Source organism: Diplotaxodon limnothrissa, linkage group LG6 (genome assembly GCF_057381915.1).
Source record: "Diplotaxodon limnothrissa isolate DT_005_m linkage group LG6, D_limnothrissa_male_GT1.1, whole genome shotgun sequence".
Taxonomy (NCBI): domain Eukaryota; kingdom Metazoa; phylum Chordata; class Actinopteri; order Cichliformes; family Cichlidae; genus Diplotaxodon; species Diplotaxodon limnothrissa.
The window spans coordinates 2,260,824-2,284,823 of NC_140601.1; the positions used below are offsets into that span (position 1 = coordinate 2,260,824).

Consider the following 24,000-nt stretch of genomic DNA (forward strand, 5'->3'; position numbering starts at 1 on the left):
ACATTCATTCTTATGTCAAAAAAGTTTTCTGCTGTTGTCCCTGCTTTTCTTCATCCCTTCTTTCCGCTGGCATCATCGATTAGGTCTGGTGTTGAGAAGTATTTCGTGCCCTCTCCTTTCTCCATCTCTTTCTTTCAGTGGCTCATTGATTGTTTCTGGTGTTGAGGAGAATTGCCTATTTAGTCCTCAAGTAAAAAGCACTAAGTGTTATTCACGTTCCTCCCCAGCCTTGGTCTGACCTCCCTTTTGCTTTCAGTGTAGACGCTGTCGATAAGATTTGGAGTCATCCCATCATTTGCGGACAAACTTTCCATTTTCTATGTTGCTTTTTCCTGTCTGAGGAGATTTAGGCCGGCTGGTGAAGAACGCTTGTCTGTTGCCCTCTGATGCCAAAATACCAGCGTGTGGAAGAATGATGAGCTGTTAAGTTGCCTTAAAACAAATGGCACTCATTTTTAAACTGGTTTCTCTCCTTTTAAAAATGACATTTGAAATGGAGCCCGGTGAAGTGGACACACAGTGTGTTCTTTCTATGTTCTTCACATTGTAAAGATAAGATAAGATAAGCCTTCATTAGTCCCACATGTTCTGTTCTTCTAAGGATGATTGTCAGTGTTTTCAGTTGTTATTGGGATTTTTGATCGTATCAAACTTTAAGTTATTATTCTCACTCCCGAGCTGTAACATATCCGAGGCGTTCCTGAGGAACGTGAAAGGTGACCTTCCACGTTCTTATGCTAGCGCCGGGTTATGGATGAAATCCAGTAGAATGAGGCTCCCGTGGTAAAACACTTTCCAGCCACGTACTCCAGCCCTGACCCTAACCTTAACCAGCATTTTAATGCCGTTAGACAACGCGATTGAAGTAAAACAAACGCACATGTGTAGATTCATTCCAAACGGTTCTCATGTTTCCTCATGTTTCCGATCTCGTAATTTAAGGACGTGTCGGGTGCACGGAAGTGTAATATATCAACGATTTGTCACCTAGTGTAAAATGTTACGCTTTGGGAGTGAGAACGTGTTGGTAACAGAATTCTATTTGGAACGATTTATTTTTTGTGTGAAGACTTTGAAGTCGAGTGTCTGGCTGCATTGTTGCACCACAGAAACAAAAGTATGGGCCTAATCTTTGAAGTCAGTGCTTTCAATCCACTTGCTGCAGGTGCATAAAATCACACAGCAAGTCTGCCTTTACAGAAAGAATGGATTGTTCTATGCTGTAATGGGACCCCGTTGCAACAAGTCAGGTCATGAAATTTCCTCCTTCCCAGACATTCCACAATCAACTTAGTTGGAAAGGAAACAGTAAAGTACATAAGATTCATCAATGCAATTAAAACAATTTGAAATTAAAAACATTTACATGTCACAGGTACAGTTGGTTCAATCATTCAGGGCTTCTGGAGTGATGAATCTAAATCTGAAGTTGTTGTCAACATGTATGGAGGAGGTCCGCAGAGAGTCTACAGGCACCTATAAAATACAGTGGAAGCTGTCATTGTTTCAGGCTACGTCTCAGCCAGCGGTGTTGGGGAGTTTGGCAAAACACTGAATGCCATCAGATTTGGAGCCACCGTGCAACACGGAAACATGGAAAGTGTCATATTGCAGGTTCACTGTTCAGCATGAAAACGATCACAAATACACTGATATGGATAGCTGATAGAAAATCACTCACTGCAACATTATCAGTTAGACTGGCCTCCTACGAGCCCAGGCCCCAACCTTATTGAAGGATTAAGTTGGGATCCACTGGACAGGCAATGAAAACAAAAGCTGGAAAACTTTGGGATGCCCTTCAAAAAGCCTGGAAAATTCAGTTCAATTCAGTTTTATTTATGTAGCAAACGTTCGTAACAACAGTTCCCTGAAAGCTCAATAAAATTGTCCGAACGATGCTTTCGCCTGTTCTAGTGTGTTTCCATGTAGGGTTTTACATGTTAAAGCACTGCACCTCTTTCCCATTTTCCTAACCAAATATAAAGACAGGTGGGGGCTGATATGTAATGTAAAATGAGTAAAACAAAGCTTGTCTTTAAAAATGTAAATGTATGATATTTATGGGCCCGGCGTAGCTTTCAACTTTTTGAATTTTTCGCTGAGGCAGACTGGCCGGCTTTCTAAACTGAACAGGTGTTATTTCCCACTCTTTATGATGCTTCAGTATTTGACTTAGGGCTGCTCAATTAATCGAATTTTAATCACGATTACGATCTGGGCTTTCAACGATCATTAAAAATGACTGAGCCGATTATTAGCCCCTCCCTCATTTATCCGCGACACCTTAAAGGCCGGTCCGTGAAAATATCCGGTTGTTCAGTGATGACGCGACGAATCCTACTTCCGGGTCTAAAGTAGTCTGCGTTTAATATGGCTTTTGTGTTGTTAACATGTTTAATGTTTTGTATTTTCTTCTATTTGATCTCAAAAAGCTCCTAAAACAGTCAGTGATCACTGTTGACCTCCCTCGGCTTTTATTACCGCTAATCATTTATTTAAGCTCAGTTTTTAAAGCCTTAGGATGTAACTACAGCCCAGCCCATGCAGCAGTATATGAATGACTAACCTCGTATTGTGGATGGATTATCTCAGTTGTTCTCCTGGCTGAAGTTTGGTCCTTTTACAGCATCCTGCCATGCGATTACATTTGTTCCTGACCACCGAGAACACTCACGTTAACTTTTATCGAGTGGAAAAAAAGTTAGCTTGTTTATATTATGCTAACATAGCTGTGTCGCTAGCGGTCACGTAGCACATCATTATATACCAGCTAGCCCAACTTCAGTAACCCTACAAACGTCACTGCTGTTTAGTTTTCTGTCTTCATTTATGTTGGAAGTGATAACAGAGCTGTACGTTTTAATTTGTTTCCAAAACCCCGCAGTCAGGACATGCTATATTGTATTTAGATAGAAGCTAGCGAGCTAACTCCCTGCTAACTTCTAACTCCGTTAAATGTCATAAATTCCGTTTTCATGGATGCCTGGATGTTAAACTCAATTGTTACACCTGGTAGAGCAGAACGCTGATCATTTTATTAAAGATGAAAGACTTTAGACAGTTTTTCAACTCTCAGTAATGCTGAGTGATCGTTTGATATATGGACCTGCAGCGGAGTTTAGACCCAGACACGGCTAGTGACGTCAGACTGAACGACCGGATTGTCGGGCATAAACCGGTCCGTGGAGCAAAAAAGGTTGGAGACCGCTGATTAAGAGGACCTGAGAGAAGCTCGGAAAGCTAAGCAGAAGTTATTTGGAGAGTGACTGCCGTTGGTTGAAAAGAGAGTTTAAAAAAAAAAAAAAAAAACTTCAGTGGTGTTGCACACTATTTTATATTATTTTTTTAAAGTCATTGTTAACCCTTTAAAGCCGGTCAGAGCAGCACGCTCCGTTTTGCGTAACTATTTTTAAATCCCTGTAGAACCTGAACCGTGTAAGCTAGCGCAATAATTTGTTTTGCATATGAAACCGGAGGAGTTGTACTTACATCTGATGCCATCAGCTTGTCCTCGGTCACGGTTTCCTTCCACATATAGCTTTGCAAAAATTGCATAAAAAGCGCTTGCAGGAACAAAAACATAATATTCCAGAAACACGCTTTGCCGTTCCTATCAGCTGTTCGTAACACTTCCCACAGTGAAATGATGCACCTGCTGTTTTCTTTGCAAATTTGCATCATAGGATTGTTTTTTGTTTTTCCTGCAGTATATAAAAATTGCTGTATCTCCAAAATAAAACTATGAAGACACTCAAAATAAATTTCCTGTGGTGGGAAACTATTTTTTGCAACTTTATTGTATTTAAAGTTTTGAGGGATAAACCTCTTAAATTTCTCCAAGTAGAAATATATGTAAACAAAACAAAAGCGATTTTCAATTTTTTTTGTAGTTTATTGCACTTTTTTGCAATTTATGTAATTACTATGGACTTAATGCATACAAATTATTAAAATATGGGCTATAACAGTTGTATTGATGTATAGCAACTTGAAATGCTCCCACAAATGGCACTACAGCATGTAAAAAAAATAAATAAAAATAATATAAGCTCTGGTGGACTTGGTTCTATAGTAGGTCTTAAAGGGTTAAATAAATATCGTCAAATAATCGTGATCTCAATTTCAGTGAAAATAATCGTGATTATCATTTTTGCCATAATCGAGCAGCCCTAATTTGACTGACATCCAACACAAATATTTTTCAATGCTCTCTCCAGCTTCTTTCTGTTGCAAGGGAAGGTTAAAGAAATAAAAGGCTGGCTTCCACATTAGTGCATATCTGTGTCTGTGTGTGCAAGAAAATATCAGCTAAAGACCAAATAAAGAAATAAGCACATACTTTGTTAAAAGGAGAAGTGGAGATAGTAATATCTTAAGACGTTTTACTGAGTATGGATTAATTAGCTTGGACCTCATCTACACTGGTAAAGGAGGAGCACACAGACCTGCAGTCATTACACGAGCCTACGTCGCGCTGTTTCTGATCATGTTTAGATGATGCATATATAAGGAGATGACTAGTTCTCTGTTTCTCCCACACTCATGTCTCTTTCTCACCTTCTTTCCTTCCAGGTATTTTTCCTCTTGATTTCCCCCCTTTCGCAGCCCCTCCTGGTGTAGTCTGAGTAACTGTGATAGTCTGAAGATAGTTCCTATCTTCAGACTATCACAGTCTGTTTCCTATCAAACTCCCAACTATGACCAACTCAATAAGGGGCCATTGCCCAGTCAAAACAACTCAGCATCTGGTGCTCGTCACTATCCACAGGCAAACATATCTTGGATCAGCTGCAGCCAGACTATTAGCTTCATGCTAATACTAGCACAAACATGTGGAGAGACACCAGGAGAAGCTCTGTCATCAAATGGATTTTATCGAGAAATACGCTTCAATCAAATTTTAAACAGAAAGAAGCTGTCATCAGTGAGGTGTAGTAGCCTTTGTTTCTCTACAGTTGTGACAAGAGTCCAAAGTTTTGGATCTAAGCAGCTTTTTTTTCTGTGCTGTGTCTCAGTTTCCAGTTTAAAAACATCCAACCGAGCCAATCCTATCACATCAGCTACAGAAACACACTGGGGGCAGGGACTTTATCAGATAAGAGTGATAAAGCCATGCCCAGAATTGCTATTACAATCAAATACCTGCTAAATGATATTTGATTGTTGTAGCAATTAATTAATAAAGAGACATTTTTGGTCTAATGTACAGGTATTTGGGTCCTGTAGTGTTATTGGGACATTTAAACATTTTGTTTAGTCACACTGCTTGTATAAGAACTAGAAAGGATGTGACAACGTATTCTGAAGAACAAAATAAAAGTCCCATTTTAAATGTGTGTGTTTGACACAGTCAAACAAGAAAACAGCAGTCATCGTTATATTTACCACTTGTCATTTAGAGATTAGTGACCTTTCGCCACACTCCCAAATCTACATGCTGTCTTTTGTGTTAATACAATCCGTCAGCCGCTCTGTGACAGCAGATTAATGTTCAGGTACAGAGGCTTGATGATAAAAACATACAAGGAGAAAACACGACTAACTTCCACCAAGCCTGTTACCCTGGGAGTCGCTCCACAGTCATCCAAATAACCAGCTGCAGCTCACATGCTGAATCCAAAATGAGTGCATGTCTTTAAAAAAAGTCTAAAGTCTCTTTACCACATGTTACGGCTAAGTACAACCGAGCAGCATACTCCTCTTCCTCCTCCTCTTCCTCTGAGTTAGGCTCAGGTATGTTGGCTAACAGCGGGTTGTCGTGGGGATTAGCTGACTGTGGATGTGATTGGTCAATGACAGATGGGCAGGAGGGGGAGGGCATGGGAGAACCTATGAAAGACCACATGAAAGAAAAAAGGATGATGAATGTGGAGAATGAACAAAAGTAACATCTTTGAAAAAGAAACGGCTGAACAATGAAGTATGGTGACGCTCGCTGATGCTGTGTTACACACACAAAACACACTGACAGGTGTGTGTCTTTGTACTACACAGTAAAACAATAATACAAGTGATCTTAAAATTCATCAGTTCTGTTGTAAGAATATGTGAGCAGCAACAATTAAAGAGCTCATGTGCAGCGTCGCTTCACTGAGGTGATTAGACAGGATGGTCGGCTCAGCACCACGTAACAAAGGCTCCGGTGCTGCGCCTGCTCGAGACCAGTCTCAAAACCAGCTGTGCATCCGTTTGGTAACGTTGGCATTTAGTGACTTCTGCTTGGGTGTGTACACATTAGTGTCTGTGTGTTTCATTCAAACAGAGAACTCGTCCACATTTGGAATCCATTCAAACGTGTATTTAAAACGACAAAAGCACCCTTCATTAAAACATTTCTGGCTATTCAGACACAAATGTGTTTGTTTCTAAATCTCACTCTCACATTAAAGTGAAATACAAACTCAGTGTTTGCTTATTTGCAGAAACAAAGCTGCAGTCTTGTTTGGCACTGACTGCAATTCACCTTTCTTAAGATTTCCCACCTTATACACAGCAAAGCTGCACAACGATCAACACTAACAATGGGCTGTGAGCTCAGCTCATGATGGTTGAGCTTCGACACAGAAATGCCCTCCTCGACTCCCCAACCCCACCAGCCTTCCTCCCTGTCCAGGATGTGCACATCATCACCTTTCAAAGTGGCCACTGGCCTGCAGGTGCAGACAGACTCGAGTCCTGGCCTGGGAAGGAAGCTCTTCTGTGTCACGAGAACTGTAACACTGTGTCTCACCCGAGACTAAATCTGCCTGTGGAGGAAGTCGGTATATTATGTAAGACACAATATTTATTTTAACGTATTCACCAACAGTTTCTGCAACTGTTCGTACAGTGGGAGGAAAAAAGATTTGTTTGGCTGTACGTGAAGGTTCTCAGTCATCCAGGTCATCGTAGTCTCATCTGAGCAGCTTCAGAACTGGAGAAGCTTCTTGGATGAGAGAGGTGAAACGTCTTCCAGCAACTTAAAGAAATCCAGATGCTTTTCTTTCCAAGCTCCTTAGACGATTGCTTGCATAATTTTTAAGTCATACATTGATTTGCCTGTCAGTGAGTCAAATAAGTATTCCGTTACAACCCATCGAATATTCTCACTCTCACAGATCAATTACAAATAGTCAACCTAAACTCATCAGTTACTTCCATTCCAACCCCTGCAGCAGCATGGGCAGGACCTAAGAGCCGACATCGGGGACAAGACTGTAGAAATGCATGAGGCTGGACGGGCCTACGAGACAATCAGCAAGAAGCTTGGTGGAAAATCATATCGCAGTAGCCTTAGAAGAAAAAACAGGGCCGCGCTATGAATTCTGGGACACAGCTTCTTCTTCTTCGGGGTTTAACAGCAGCTGGCATCCTTGTACACGCAGTGCTGCCATCTTCTGTTTCAGTCCGTTATTACACTCTTAAATCCTGCTACTTATTCCTGCGTCTTTTGTGATCTTACAAAGCTTCAAACGACGCGTCGACTATTAAATCAGTCGTCGACGATTTTGATAGTCGACGTAATCGTGGCAGCCCTAGTTGAGAGCGATGCTGTCTGCATGGGACATCAGTGAAGAGGACCTTGTTGCTATAACAACTGACAACGGCCCAAATATTGTGAAAGCTGTCAAGCTCAATAAATGGACACGGGTGCAATGTTTTGGGCACAGGCTGCACCTGGCAATCGGTAAGTGTGTACATCTTAATATATTTGGGTGGTGACATCTGGTGTGTTTTAAAGTGACTTTAATTCTGTGCGTCATATTCAAAATTGAAAGTATTAATGTTTGAATAATGTTTATATAGGCATAAAATACTTAAGACTGCTGAGCAGCAGTGTATCCAGAAGGTTTTTACAGAAGACTTATTGTGAGCCAGTGTTGATCATGTTGTGCTGTGAAATGTAGCAAAATACATGATTTTTAAAATGTTTTATTACTGTGCCAACCCTTTTTAACTTTGTAAATTAAAGATCCTGCCTGAAACCTGACATGGTCAATATGCTTGTGTTTCTTAGCAAGAACCTGGAGTAAACACTACTCAGGTAAACATCTACAACAGTAGTTTGATTGAACCGCTCAGGATACCAAGTCTGCTGCTGCCCCTTTTTGAAGTGCCCTGTTCAAGCCCTGCCTAATTTTAACTATCAGTGTTCTATTGAAGTTTTTTGCAAACAGCACTATTTAATGTTTTTGTTTAAGAGTTTATAGTTTTCACGAGTCACATGGCAGTGCTTAGTATTTATTATCGTTTTTTCTGTGTTCAATTGACATTTGTGTTTGTGACATTATTTGTTTACAAGTTCTAGTACCTCAAGGCCTTAGCAGAGATAGGCCTTTGTCCATGACGGCATTACATTTGCACAATCATTGTTTACTTTGTGAATAGCCAATGTGAAACATATTTATTATTAAACTATTTTGTTTACAAGGGATACACATTTTTTAGAGAGCATGGTTACATATTGTATCCTACACTTTTTATTTTGTTCAGTTAATAAATCTTAACCACTAAAAGTACTTACTACTATTGTCTTCATTTATTTTCAGTGACATTTTACAGCCCTTTAAAGTGGTAATAATATAATTGCAATGAATAGGTCTAGGGGGAATAATATTATCAAAATAACTGGAGGAACTATGCTGCCTGCCACAGCCCCATCAAATGAAGAAAACAAAAACGTTTGTTTCTTTGGCACTTGGGGTGGTTATCGTCCATTTATCGTTATCGAGGTTAACTGCTCAATTTATCGTGATATTGATTTTAGGCCATATCGCCCAGCCCTACTCTGATGGATCTCCATTTCTTACTCTATGATTCGTCAGAACAGTCGCAGTAATAAAACATAACAGCCTGCTTCCTTCCCATATTACAGTTTTTGCTCGTTGCTTGAACACTATAAACCCATGCTTAGACTAAAGTAACACAACTTGAAGCTTTTGTTACCATACCGCAAACACATGTACCCATACCTTAAACAAAAGTGCTGCTTTGCACTCTGGTTGCAATTATGCAACACACTTACTCCTTTATGCAACACACATGGTCCTGCATACTACACTCTATTTCATACATAAGACACTTCGTTCAAAAATGAAATTTCAGGGTGCCATTTGGAGAACACATGTATCCAAAATACAAAACACATCGGGTAATTGCAACCACTCAAATATACACCTGAAGGCACTTACTTGCAAAACTGAACACCAATTAGCCAACCACAAAAAGCCCTCAGTTTAGCCATTTCAAGAACTTTGCAAGCATGGATGGAGGGAGAGCAAGAGGAAGAGGAGGAGGAGGTCAAAGAGGCCATGCACGGACCCATATTTCTGATGATATAAGAGCAACTTTGGTGGACCATGTCATCAACCACGGCCTGACTATGAGGGAAGCTGGGCAGAGAGTCCACCCACATCTAAGCCGCTTCACAGTGGCATCTGTAATAAGAAAATTCCGACTAGAAAACAGGTCTGTCTTCATCTCACTGCCTTCTACTCTACTCAGATGGTTTTCATAGTACTGTTCTACAGTTACCATATCAAGTGTACAGGGTATTGCAGGGTGCTAATGCTCCTTTTGCAGCCAAAGTGGTGGTTTCTGTGAAACATACCATGATTACTTATATTGAAGTACAGTGTTGTACAGTGGATGATACAGTATATACAGTAAAGTACTGTAAGAAAAATAAGCAAACCGATGACAATATGTGGTTGTATTTCTCTAGAATGACTCGAAGACCTTCTGGGGGAGGACGCCAACGCCTGTTCACACAACGGCAGGAACTTGCTGTTGTGGACCTAGTGAGGGCAGACAATGCTATCCGTCTCCACCAGCTACGACGGAAAATACTTGCAGACAGGCGAGTGTTCAGCAACATAGACCATGTGAGCATCACCACCATCAGACGCATCTTGGGTAAACACAGCATCACCATGAAGCAGCTCTACAGAGTCCCATTTGAGAGGAACAGTGACGGGGTCAAAGGACTTCGAGCTGAATATGTACCAATATGCCTTCTGAATGAACAATGGAAATCAAAGACTGCAGTGCTTTATATAAAGTAGACTAGTGTGTTCCCCCTGCTCTGTAAGTGTTTGCATATGATGCAAGTATGTGTCATTTTGTCAACAGAGTTACATTTTGACAAAGGAATGTTAGGTTTTGATAGCAGAGTTTAGGTTTTGAGAGTAGAGTTTCAATTTGGTGCAGATGTGAATGGTATATTTCCCAGTGTTGTGTCATGTTTACTTGTGTTTAGGGTTTTGGCACAATGAGCAAAGTTTTGCAAAATGTGTTCAGGCAACGGGCAAAAACTGTAACACAGCTGCAATAACATTTTGACTAAAACCAGATAAAGACCCTACTCTACCTACCGACCTCTGTCAATACCCACATTAAAGTTATCCCTGAGTCACTTGCATCTAAGTTAGAAACAGTCCCTGAATAAGTCATAACGACCAAACAGGGTTCGTCAAAGGCAGACGTTCTACTAATACATTTAGAAGGTTATTCAACCTCATTAGCCTGGCACCGCGACGCAACGCTAAAGCAACAGACGAGATGCAGAAAAGGCCTTTTGGTCTTCCTTTTCATGGTTCATGGTTTTGGAAAGTCTTTTATTCATTGGATAAGAACTGTATATAATTCACCAAAGGCCACAGTCTCCACTAACAGCATCATATCACAATCTTTCACCCTGTGATAGGTTGAAATCTTGATAGGTTGAACGCTCAGCTTTTCAGCATCAACTCAATCTGCTGTGTTTGGAAGCAGAGCTGAGTATGACCCAAAGAACACTGTTTCTACAGCCACGCATGGAGCTGGAAACATTATACGTACTTCTGCTAAAGCTGCAGGATGACCTCACCACACTGAGGGTCCAACGGGCCACGACATGTACCGTTGGAAGATAACAGAGACGAACACAGCCAGAACACGGAATGTGGGACAGTCGTCAGGCATGACAATGACCCATTAAATGAATTTTCAAAATAAAAGTGCAGGGCTCACCATTTTGAGGACATCGTTGTTGTTATGGACCTAACTTTAGTTTTAGACCGTTTTCTGTCTATCATTCAAAATAAATGTAAATTCATTTTGTTGTTAAATTCAATTTCAATTTATTTATTTATTTTATCATTTTTGTTTATTTGTCATCGTATTTTAAAAGGTTAAAACTCTGAAGGCAGTGGACAGCACATCTGCAGGCTGCAAGTGAGTGTGTGAAAACTAGCTGCGTACCAATTTGATTATCATCTAAAGACAAATTCTATTCTTAGGTAAAGGCTACAGTATTGGAGCGAGACCCCAAAGACCCGATAATCCCCTATTATTAGCCTGAGGCAAAAGGCAAACAAGGGTTATAAATTGTTTAAAGTCTATGTCCTTCTGTCCTACGGTTCAAAGAAGCAGTGAAAAAAGGGAATGCACATAAAAAGGCATGAACTACTTACGTCCATTAAACAGTTAATGCCATCATGCTGCAAGCATCAAGTGCATTATAGTAACTCCAGCTAATCAGTGTCCACTGCTTTAACCAAACTTCAATATGTGGGCTCCAAATGCATTTATTACTTTATATGCTATACTGCATAAAAGTTATTTTGATTATAAGACCATACAGTGCTGTGTTTCATGTAAGAGCTAGCAGTGTTTTACACAGTGATGAGAAATGAGCTGTTTCTGAAAGGCTGATTGGACTCCACAGAACATGTGGCCTGGAGCCACTTCACAAAAATCAGATAGTTCTCTATACCGTTATACTTAATATAGAGCCAACACTAACCTGAGCAGAAAATCTGAAGGCACTTCCCACAGTACGATCACTCACAGTGTGAAATACAGGAAGTGGAATCATTACAGTTGGGTTAAGCAAGGACATCACACACATGCTAACTAGATAAAGAGCTATGCCTAAACATCACATAAGCATATCTATCTATCTATACACAGACTCACTATTTAAATAAAACCTTTGTGCACCTTTCCCACAGCCACTGAGATGTGAGGTTCAGACAAAATGAGACAAATTTGAATTCTTCTTGTCTTACAGCAACTTTGGTCAGTCAGTAAAACGAGTGCAGGTCGATCTGCCTCCCTGTGTCTCTGTCTCTCTGTTGTGCAAGTTTGTGAGATGGTGTCATTAGGGCTGCACGATTAATCGTTAGAAAATCGCGATCTCGATTCATGCTTATGTGCGATCTCATTTCCAAATGACAACGATTAAAAAAAAAAAGAAAAAAAAAAAGACGACGATTGTACCGCATTTTGATCCGGGACGTACTCTGCATGAAAACAAGCGCTCACTCTTCCTGCTCAACAAATGACAAGGGCGGAGCCTTATACCACGTGATACAGAAGCTGTGCCGTGTGATGCTAAAATTAGCAGGAAAAAACAACAGCGAGCACGTCAGGGATGACGAGAAAGTGACAGGAGAAAATCCGTCCCGGTCAACCACCCAAACATCAATAACGGGAACCTTATACAGCGCTTCCCTATACCCGTCGACCTCCCACAGGCACAAAGAAATTACGGAGGCTATCACTTATCACCTGACCAAAGATATGGCTCCATCAACACTGTGCAAAACGAGGGATTTAGGAGAATGATCAACACCCTAGACAAACGCTACACAGTGCCGTCCCGCAACTATTTTTCTATTGTTGCACTACCTGCTCTATACACGCAGCGTCGAGCAACGGTGGAGACGGAATTTCAAGCAGTACAACATTTTGCGGCAACAACAAAACGTGAGACATTTATTGTTTTTATGTTTATTTATTGTTTTTATGTTCAGTCGCAACTGTTACGAAGTTGATGTGCAGTTAATAAGTGCAATAAATATTTATACTGGAAAAGAAAATCGTGAGAGAATCGTGATCTCAATTCTAAGCCAAAAAATCGTGATTCTCATTTTATGCAAAATCGTGCAGCCCTACTGTCAGCCTTTGGTTATAGATGACTGTGAGCTGGTGAAAATCCACTCTGTGCTGGGCAAGGCAGAAAGACCTCAGCTACAATGTAACAGAAGCAAAACAAACAAACAACAACAGAAAAACAGCAGAAACCCACAAACACTAGGCTGAACAAACATTAGGTTTGGTGTCAACAAACTGATTTGTGCTACAGTGACCGAACATAAGCTGCTGTGTGTTCTGTGACATATAGAAGCAGCGCTGCTTTGTGCAATAGCTGTAGCATTTTCATGTTAGAAAGGAAAGGAAATTTAGACTAGTCATAATATTTCCATCAAATACTCCAGTGTATAATCAGCCGACACAAATACGCACAGTACGGACGCACGCACACGTATGACGTCCGTCCCCTGGCAGCAGAGGTTTTGCTCATGTGGCCTTTGGAGGAATGATGTGTGTGTGGGGTATAAATTAGGCCTATCCATAGGGTACCACGAAACAAAGAGCAATATGTTGCCGTCTCTTTCCACAGACACACGGAGCAGCCGCACAACCAAACACTTACCAGTCTCTCCGAGGCAAACTGGGAAATGTAAACTGGTGAGATTTACGTCACAATACTATGTTCTTGTTGTTTCTGGAGTAGTTTAGTTAATAACTGCCTTTTTAAATTAATGATTTGTAATTGTTTTCTTCGTCACCATGGCAATGAGGCTCAGGTGGATCAAAACTCTCCTGAAAACCAAACAAAAAAGGAAAAACTTCACAAAGGAAGGCTCCATCCACAGGCTGAAACCAGTTGCTCTCATATGTTTGACAACAAAAATGCATAATTCTGTTCAACTGTCCTGTCTCTTAACTTTCAGCTCAGCTGCACAATAGCTTCATGTCAGCGATTATCAAAGATAATCACCTCAAAATCCAAAGCATGCCAAGTTATATTAATGTGCACCCCTCATGGATGCAGTCACACAGCGACCCAGCACAGTCACACAGGGGCTCAGCTACTCTCTGACATCCTAGTACATAGGTACACATGCTCAATCATCCAGGTAAGTAAATCCCAAAAGGTGGATCCTGTTCATCTGGACGTAGCGTTTCATCATCATCCAAGTGACTTCTCAGCTGACTGCAGGTTTCCCCAACCTCATTAGTATGCATGGTCATTTGCATATATGCATATTAATGAGCAACACACTGACCTCATAGCCCATTGTTCATCCAGTTGGCTAGTGTCAGTCATCGTGCAAATGTACTGTTTATCAGGTTGGGGAAACCTGCAGTCAGCTGAGACTGATGCAGTCACTGGGTAGAAGTAGAAGAGTCATGTTGATGTTGAAAGAGTAACTTGCTCTACATTACGGCTGAAAACAGTCGACCATTGAATCCAAAAAATATCCAAAAATAAGTTGGCCTTTAAGCCATAAATGTCTTTGGCCAAAACGTAATTTGAGTGCTCGACCAAAGAGAAGCACTGCAGCCAGGGAGTGGATCCAAGCCCCTGTGGTGCTGAAGAATTTGTCCTTCTGCACTGTGGAGGCATCCAGAATGAGAAGAAGTTTTGTGTTTTCCTCTGTCCAACAAATGAAACCAGTATTAATGGGTTCAAATCGAACAATGCTTTAAAGGTGCACTGAAAATGAACCGCAGATAACCTGAAACATGAACCAATGCAGGCGCCAGCTTCACTCAGTGGGTAAGCACAAGGCAGTGACCTGTGGCCTGTGCTGCATGTCTCCACTACAGCCATCAAATCGAACAAGCGCACTTTGCACCCAAAGATGTGACTGAAATGATTTTTCCTCTGTGATAACTTTGAGCTCTTGTCACATCATATCGAAGGACACAAAGCCAGCGTACAGTCTACACTGGCCAGTGGCATTAGTGGCATAGAGCACTGAAGGTAAACCAGACAAACCAGGTCACCCACACTGCGTGAACACAGAGGCCAACGCTTCACTTTTGTCTCGAGTGCCTGCTTTGCTTTTACCTTGACAGCTGAAGGGGACCTCCAGGGCAAGTTTCCCTCTCTCACTGTGTGTGTGTGTGTGTGTGTGTGTGTGTGTGTGTGTGTGTGTGTGTGTGTGTGTCATTTGCTGACCTTACAGGACAGAAAATCCCCTCTCGTCCCAGTGCCTCAAGCGGACATGGTGTTGTGTATCAGGCAGATCAACATGTGTGTTGGATGATTTCTATGTGATAGCAGAAAAAAGCAATGACAGCAACACGTAGAGTCTCGAGTGACTGCTGTGTGCTGCTGCGACGCAGTGATGACTCACTCAGTAATGTAACATCTCTGAGTAGCTTATACTGTTCTTCACTTCACATCGTATGATATCATGTAAGTCAAGACTCGTGTGCTGGTTTATCCCATTCTCACACTTTAGCACCCAGCTGTTACAGCCTGCGTGCTGCGTTCACGTCACAGTTTTAGATCAAGCCTATAGCCAGGGCTGCACATCAGTGGTCCGCAGGTGCGCATGCGCTGTCAAAATAAAAGATGCGCACCAGACAAGAAGCTGCAACGCGCGCTTGCGTACATGAGATTTTCTGGAGGAGGACAGACATTTGTTTAGAACTCTTAAAGATGTCGAACACCAAAGTAACTGATTAAAGGAGCTTGCTTCTGGTGCGCATCTTTTATTTTGACAGCGCATGCGCACCTGCGGACCACTGATGTGCAGCCCTGACTATATCTCTGATGTAGCTGTTAGGAGCAGCCAACTGCACCCAGGGCCAGGAGATGTTTGCTTCTTGTTGCACACAGACAAGTGAAGCGTGTGTGCTTTTGTGCACGTGTGTGTAACCTGGTGCAGAAAAGCAGAGGCGCCTGTCGTACTGTCAAAAGAAAACGGCCCCACGGAGAAATACCAGCTTACACAGACAAAAACTAAACACACACTTATGAAGAGTCACACACTTCCTGTTTGTCTTGAGTGGCTGTTCTCCTTTTCACTTAAGGCTGACAGTGACCCGCTGAGAGGAGTTTCTCTTGTGTGTCATTTGCTGCCTTACAAGAAGACGGAGTATCCTCTTTGGTCTTAGTCTGCCTCGTCTGTCATACCAAAAGCAGCAGAGAATGAAATACAAAGGCTACCGTGTAAGTACCTGCTGATGTCACTAGCACAGAAGCAAACAGGGCCAGTCTTTAAGTGAAGCAGCTTCCCTGAGCAGTGATCTGCTGAAGAGTCCTTGCTGTGTTTCAGAGAGACAACTGTCCACTGTCCAGCACAGTACGGATCTAGTTGCTCCAGTACAACTGAACCTGCTTTGAAGTGTATTACTCTGTCATCCAAACACTACTTGTATAATAATAATTATTACAGGTTACTGTGAGACTGTATCAGTTCTCATCGAATCCTAACAAACAACACTGGGGACGGCTCTAAATCTGCTTCTGTCCCTTAAATATTCAAAAGCAAGATGTCTCAAATTTACAACTACTTCACTCTTGAAACTGAGACATGCAAGTTAACAACAAATGTTTGGATACCAGCTGTCTTACATCTGCGTCCCCACACATGTTGAAGCTTTAAGTATTTCTTTAAATATATTAGGGCTTTGAAAGCCCTAAAACTGAGCTGTGTGCCCTGCAGTGTGTGTGTGTCTGCTCCAGTTACCACCCCTAAGGAAGCAGATTCTGATTCCTACTGTTTGGACTTTTGTCAACATGCCAATGCAGCATTTATCATTTTAGGTGTCAACAACGTTAATAGCCAATCTGACATTTGGACTCGAGCAGGGAACAAGTGCACTCACAAGTATCTGCAAAGAGTCATTAACTGAATGATAAATAATGATGTGAAGAAGTTATAGCCTGATCACCACTTTAAATATGCTTTATTAACCATCAGTCAAAAGCACATATTCCAAAAAATGTTCTACTAATAAATGAATGCACAGTATATGATACACAGAGGTGTTGTGGATTAGAACATTTGAAATTCTACAAATGTAATGAGTTTGTGCTGGATTAATGTTCTGCTCAGCTGCTGTGTCGCTGCTCTGTTCACTGACCAAATGAAATCATCTGTCAATGACAGCGTTAATCTCTCAGTGTGCGTGTACAGCTGTCTGGCCCGTGCTTGTATCGGAGCATCCTGCCTGTGTGTGTTTGCTCACATGCATATAACACATACAGTACTTCCACTTTGTGTGTGTCTGTGTGTGAAACAACGTAGAACAGATGGTAAAATGCGGATCACCAGTTGCAATAATTGTCTGCATTTCACTAATTCATAATCATCCTGACTGGAGCGAAAGGCTTTCACTGTGACACGTGCCAGTTTGTGCTGATTATACTGGTGAATATTCACTGTGCTCACCTCTGATTCACCGTTTCTCTTCACCTCCTCCAAACACACACAGACCCAAATATATTTTTATGTGTGTGCACTATACACTATCAATTGAATTCAGTTGTATTTATATGGTGCCAAATTACTACAACAGTTGCCTCAAGGTGCTTTGCAATGGAAGGTGAAGTCCCTACAATAATGCAGAGAAAAGAGAGAGAAGCCCAACAACTGAGCAAGCGCTTTGGTGACGGTGGGAAGGAAAAGCTCCCTTTTAACAGGAAGAAGCCCCCAGCACAACCAGGGATGGTTATTGTCCACGACCTGTTGGGGTGAGGGGAGGAGACAGAGCAAAGACACACTGTGGCCAGATATTGATAATAACTAACGATTAAATGCAGAGCGGTGTGTAAACACATGGCGAGTGGACCTGGAAGCTGAAGGCTCTGCCTCCCATTCAGGTTTAAAGATCCTTAGGATAAGGTTCAGCATTTACCAGCAGTGAGTCTGTCAGCACGACTCTCTGGAAGGAATAATTGTGTAAAATGACAGAAAAACCTCTGGTAGCTCATTGCCCACATTTGTTTTGATTTTCTGTTTTTTAAACTGTAGCCATAAAAAACAGACATTTCTAGAGCAGGAAGTGAAAAACAGAAACGTTTCTGTCATTTAATCAATTATTGCATTATTACTAATTACCATTACTAGAGTGAACGGCCACGAGGGAGCTGAAAAAGCTGTGAAAATGCTGTTAAAAGTCCAAAATCCATGCTAGTGCTTGTTTGTGCACGGTGCCAGGTGAGACTCATTTAGACACCGACCCAAGGCTTTGTGCTGCATCTCTGCCATTCAAAGACACTTTGCATATAGTTTATTTTATGTCGTAGGCAACACTGAACTGTACATTTAGTATTTTACAAGGAAGCATTTTTTATTCTTCCTCTGTTGAGGATATGTAGCTCTCAATACACAGGTCTGTTTTATGGATAGACAACACTGACAAAATCTTTTGTTAATGCTCACTTCTCACTTCTCCCATGTCTTCCTCTGTCATTGCTTGCACTGTAACGTCACCCATTAAGAAGGAAAATACTCTTTCACAGCATGTGACAAATTAAAGGAAAATACGAGGCTTCCTGGGTTCATGCTACAGAACTAATGAAGGAGAGAGAAGAAAAGCTAGACCGAGCTGGACGCAGAGGGTGAGCGGAGGGCATCAAGGAACATCGCTCTATTCACTCGGCCTAATTGAGGGATTAAAATCTGATCCCGATCTGGTGGTTGGACCGCTCTCTCCGATTCTCCCGTTCTCATGCTTTTTCTCTCTTGTCTCTGCTTGACTGTCCTTCCATCATTTCTCCTCCGTTTCCTGGGAACTGTGCTCAGTGAGGCTAGCAGCTGCACGGATGTGCTTGTTCAGACTGATGGGGAGAAACAGTGATGACTGACACACAGAGAAAAAACGTCTTTCTTTTTCATCGTGATCTCAGCTGTGTAAGCCTCCAGCCCCACCGATTCTATCTGACTCCCCACACCTGACATTTCAAATAAAGATGGCCTTCTAAATTTTCATTTTCATTATAATAAATGCCCCTTCTAAACTGGACAGAACTGCAGTAGCTAGACGAACAGGTAAAAACATGGCAACTGCTTCAAATGATCTTGGCACTGCTTCAGGATTCTTCTACTTACAAGCAATTTGGCTTCCAGAGCTGGCAGAGATGGACAACTGACATAATCCTTGCTGAAGCACAGCTATAAAGCTGTCAGATATGTTTGCACGAGGTTCCCGTGTCACTGCTGTTGTTTCTAATTTGCTGAGGCTCTTGAGCTTTGAGATGAAAATATCAGAAAACTGAACTGTGATTTTAGAGGTCCAGAAATGAAGGAATTAATCAGACACGTCTGCAGCACAGCAGTGTGCACAGATGAGACCTGACAACCCACACTGACATTGTGCAGCCACTCCCAAAACATAAGCTGACTGGACATTAGGGCTGCACGATTAATCGTTAGAAAATCGCGATCTCGATTCATGCTTATGTGCGATCTCATTTCCAAATGACAACGATTAAAAAAAAAAAAAAAAAAGACGACGATTGTACCGCATTTTGATCCGGGACGTACTCTGCATGAAAACAAGCGCTCACTCTTCCTGCTCAACAAATGACAAGGGCGGAGCCTTATACCACGTGATACAGAAGCTGTGCCGTGTGATGCTAAAATTAGCAGGAAAAAACAACGGAGAGCACGACAGGGATGACGAGAAAGTGACAGGAGAAAATCCGTCCCGGTCAACCACCCAAACATCAATAACGGGAACCTTATACAGCGCTTCCCTATACCCGTCGAACTCCCACAGGCACAAAGACATTACGGAGGCTATCACTTATCACCTGACCAAAGATATGGCTCCATCAACACTGTGCAAAACGAGGGATTTAGGAAAATGATCAACACCCTAGACAAACGCTACACAGTGCTGTCCCGCAACTATTTTTCTATTGTTGCACTACCTGCTCTGTACACGCAGCGTCGAGCAACGGTGGAGACCGAATTTCAAGCAGGACAACATTTTGTTGTTTTTATGTTTATTTATTGTTTTTATGTTCAGTCGCAACTGTTACGAAGTTGATGTGCAGTTAATAAGTGCAATAAATATTTATACTGGAAAAGAAAATCGTGAGAGAATCGTGATCTCAATTCTAAGCCAAAAAATCGTGATTCTCATTTTATGCAAAATCGTGCAGCCCTAGTGGACACTGACGAACCAAAACATCATCACCCCTGACCGCTATGCTGTTGGTTCTTAATGCGATGCTTAAAACGGCACCTCTGAAGTGCTGTGAGCGATCACACGTGAAGCATGGCAACATCAAAACAAAAACATTTAGCACTTATTCACACGTGAGGAAAATGCAACTTTATTTAGACAGCACTTGCTAAGGCAGCAGTTTACATCTAAATGAAACAGAATAATGCTTAAGAAACAGGAAGAGGAAGACATTGTATTTGATTTGATCCAATTAAAAATGGATACATAAGCAATTAGAAGATAATTAGAAAGTACGCAGCGATGATGAGAAGAGCACTGGGAGAGCGGGACATCACATAAGTGCATGCTAATAAAAATGTTTCAGGAAGTGAATGAAGTCACAGTGCAAACGACATGTTCACAGGCTGGCCAACGGAGACGAGAGGACTCCCAGAGGGGGAGAGCATGGCCGCCTTTAGATTTAAGCCTTGAATGGCCGAGACAGCCCCACCGAATAAACTGAGGCTGTGCACGGTCTCACAAGGAGTAAACGTGAGCACTCAGCTTGTAGCCAGATCAAAGCTTATTTTAGCAGTGATCAGTAATATTGCCAGTGCGCTATGGTCTGGTAAAGACAAGCAGGATACGAGTGATGTCGTGTGTCTGCTACAATCTCACTGATAGAAAGCAGACAGATGCTTGTTTGCAACAGAAGAGTCGCAGTAATAAGCCAAAAGTAAACAAACGTGTTTTTCTTTCCCTTTTCTTTCAGTGTTTTTACTGTTAGTTCGTTTTGATCTGGCATTTAAATGAAACAGCACTGGTTAAAAGGTTTAGGGGAACATGGATGGACGCAGAAGAATTCACACAGCGCTATCATCTGACACAAGCTGACTCAGACTTCAGGCTGGTGATGTCAAATTCTGCATACTGGATAGCATTTGCTGTCTTTGGTTCGTGTTCCTGCACAGGACTACTTTAGTGGACTTGGCTGCAGTCAGCAGGACGTGTCACACCTTCCTCTGCTCTTGTGTTTCCTTGTATTTCTTTGTGCAGTAACCTGTCTCTGTCTCTCCTTCTGATGTTTCATCACATCATCTGTCAGCTACTCCTGCTGACACACACTTATGAGCCAAACTCTGATTGCTCATTAAAGAGTAACACAGCGTTTCAGATGCACGTGTACAGAGCGGTATATTTTTAACAGCAGTGTTGTTTACCTGTGTTACCACTGTCTAGCGAACAGTCTGTGTATGCGAGGGAGGAGAGTACAGAGGAGGTGAATATAGAACGAGATGCTGTTTGCAGCAGACCGGCTGGTTTCCTGCTTCCTGTTATTTCTTATTCTCCAAACACTAAGTTTCTAAGCTTCACTGAATGAATATGAATCTTGATGCCTGATTTCTGCTTCAAGCTTCCTTTTTACTCCAAACGTGTTTTTGTCAGAGGATGTCGATCATAAATGTAATGTACACACATGCAGGGCTCCGGCGCTTCGTGTAACGCACGGCTGCGCAACGCGCCACTGTCACCATGGAAACGTTTCACCCACGTGCGCGACTAAAATCTGACCTGTAACACAAACGTATTTATGAGACGCGTGTGAACAAAAAGTCTGACAACATGAAGCCCGCGCAGACTTAAACAGAAACACCAGCAACACGCGTTTGTTTTACACCGACGGAAGCTTCCAGAGGTGAGCTCAATCTGACCGCGTTTGAATGACATCGCGTGACGATACGGACGGGTTGAGTCTAAAGTACAAAAGAAAAAGTGAGAATTTCAAAACACAAGTTTACATTTAAAGTCAGGGCATGGGGTGTAATAGACCATACTTTGTTTTATATTTGACTTTGTTTGAAGACTTTTGTAACATTTCTCAAATTGAAAGTGAAATCATATAAAATTCTGTATTAATTAAATTGCATTAATATTGAAAAATGGACCTGAGTGTTGCTGTGTTGGACAGAGAATTATTATTAATATTAATGAACATCTACATCATCGTAACGTCTGTTTCGAGCAGCACAGAAACTTTGAATCAAAGCAAACCTCAGAACGCTGATGTGCTGCTTCTCTTCACTGCGCCTTTAAAGCCTGACACGCAAACTCACACAGTAACACACAGAAACACACAAATGTGCTTGAATATGATACACCAAAGCTGGAGCACGGTTATAAAGTTTTGCATTTAAGAAAACGTTTTCTTTGAAAAGCTAAATTTAATATGTAACATACATACAATCAAAGGCTCGGGGGGTTGAACTTTCTCAGATAGAAACCAGTGAGCAGTTTATTTTGAAAGACGTGTTTTTTTCTCCTTTGAATATTTATTGTTGTCCATTAGTAACTGGGCACTGGGCGATCGTGGCTCAAGAGTTGGGAGTTCGTCTTGTAATCGGAAAGTTGTCGGTTCGAGCCCCGGCTCCGACAGTCTCGGTCGTTGTGTCCTTGGGCAAGACACTTCACCTGTTACCTACTGGTGGTGGTCAGAGGGCCCGGTGGCGCCAGTGTCCGGCAGCCTCGCCTCTGTCAGTGCGCCCCAGGGTGGCTGTGGCTACAACATAGCTGCCATCACCAGTGTGTGAATGTGTGTGTGAATGTGGATGACCAAGTAAAGCGCTATACAAATACAGACCATTTACCACTAGTATGACAAAAGTATTTCTTATTATGAATTAGGGCTGGGCCATATTATACCGTTCACGGTAATACCGGTATAATGTTAGGCAACGATAGGAAAATGAAATATCGCGATAGAATGGGAGTAAAACGCGCATGCGCAGTGCCTTTGTTTTCATACGCACATGGCCGATTGTTGAGTGAAACAGATGAACCAGAATTGGTTTGTAAAAATGGTGCAACTTCAGTGATGTGGAACTGGTTTGGTGTTTGTCCGTTAGATACACAACAAAGCACATTTTTTTGCAGAACATGCAAGCGGCCGTTGTTATTGTCGTATTTGTCGGACTAAGATGCTCTTAAATCTGGGAGTAATCTGGGTCCTAAACTCCGTATTCTTCAGGTCAAACAACACTGCAGCATCACTGAGAGTTAAAAACTGTCTAAATTCTTTCATCTTTAATAAAACGATCAGCATTGCTGCTTTACCAGGTGTAACTATGAAGTTTAACTTCCAGGCATCCATGAAAACAAAACTTATTACATTTAACGGAGTTAGAAGTTAGCAGGAAGCTAGCGGAAGTTAGCTCGCTAGTTTTGCTAGTTACCTAAGCATGATATAGCATGTTCTGACGGAGAGATTTCTGAAAAAATTCAAACGTACAGCTCTGCTATCACTTCCAACATAAATGAAGACAGGAAACTAAACAGCAGCGACGTTTGCAGGGTTACTGAAGTTGGGCTAGCTGGTATATAATGATGTGCTACGTGATCGCTAGCGACACAGCTATGTTAGCATAACATAAACAGTGAAGCTGGAGGACGAACACTAACACTTTTCCACTTATAAAAGTTAACGTGAAGGTTCTTCATGGTTAGAGACAAATGCAATCGCATGGCAGGATACTGTAAACGGACCAAACTTCAGTCAGGAGAACAACTGAGATAATCCATCCACAATACGAGGTTAGTCATTAATATACTGCAACAACATGGGAATAGAGCCGCTGCCAGAGAATTCAACATTAATGAATCAATGGTACAGAAGTGGAGGAAGCAAGAAGAATGAGTTTAATAAAGTTTGATTTATCTGACTGCTTTGTTTCGCTTAATGTGCCTTATAATCCCGTGCACCTTATGGTCCGAAAAATGCGTACTGCACACTGCAGTTTAATGTTGCAAAGCACCTCTTTTTAACTTCAGTGGATATTATACATGGTTATGCTCAGGATATGTCAGCCCATTTCTACTGGAAATGCCTTTTGGTTAAACTTTCAGCAAGGAATTTGCATTTGCACTGTTACATTTTTATAAAGCTTTAATGTACATAAAAACCAGCTTCTTGTTTAAGTGAAAATAAATGGAAGGTTGTCTTTTTGCGCTAGTAATGTTGTGGAGTTGTATTTTGTCTCGCATCAATTATATCGTCGG

General features: G+C 41.7%; 1 protein-coding gene across 1 annotated transcript in view; it reads right to left on the bottom strand.

Annotated features, from left to right (window-relative positions):
- tenm3 (teneurin transmembrane protein 3) overlaps window positions 1-24,000 on the bottom strand; it is a 184,501-nt gene that overhangs the window by 143,403 nt on the left and 17,098 nt on the right. The window contains exon 2 of the mRNA XM_085356703.1: window positions 5,665-5,832. Coding sequence (XP_085212829.1) covers window positions 5,665-5,824 — 160 coding nt within the window. The 5' untranslated portion in view covers window positions 5,825-5,832. The remainder of the gene's footprint in view (window positions 1-5,664; window positions 5,833-24,000) is intronic.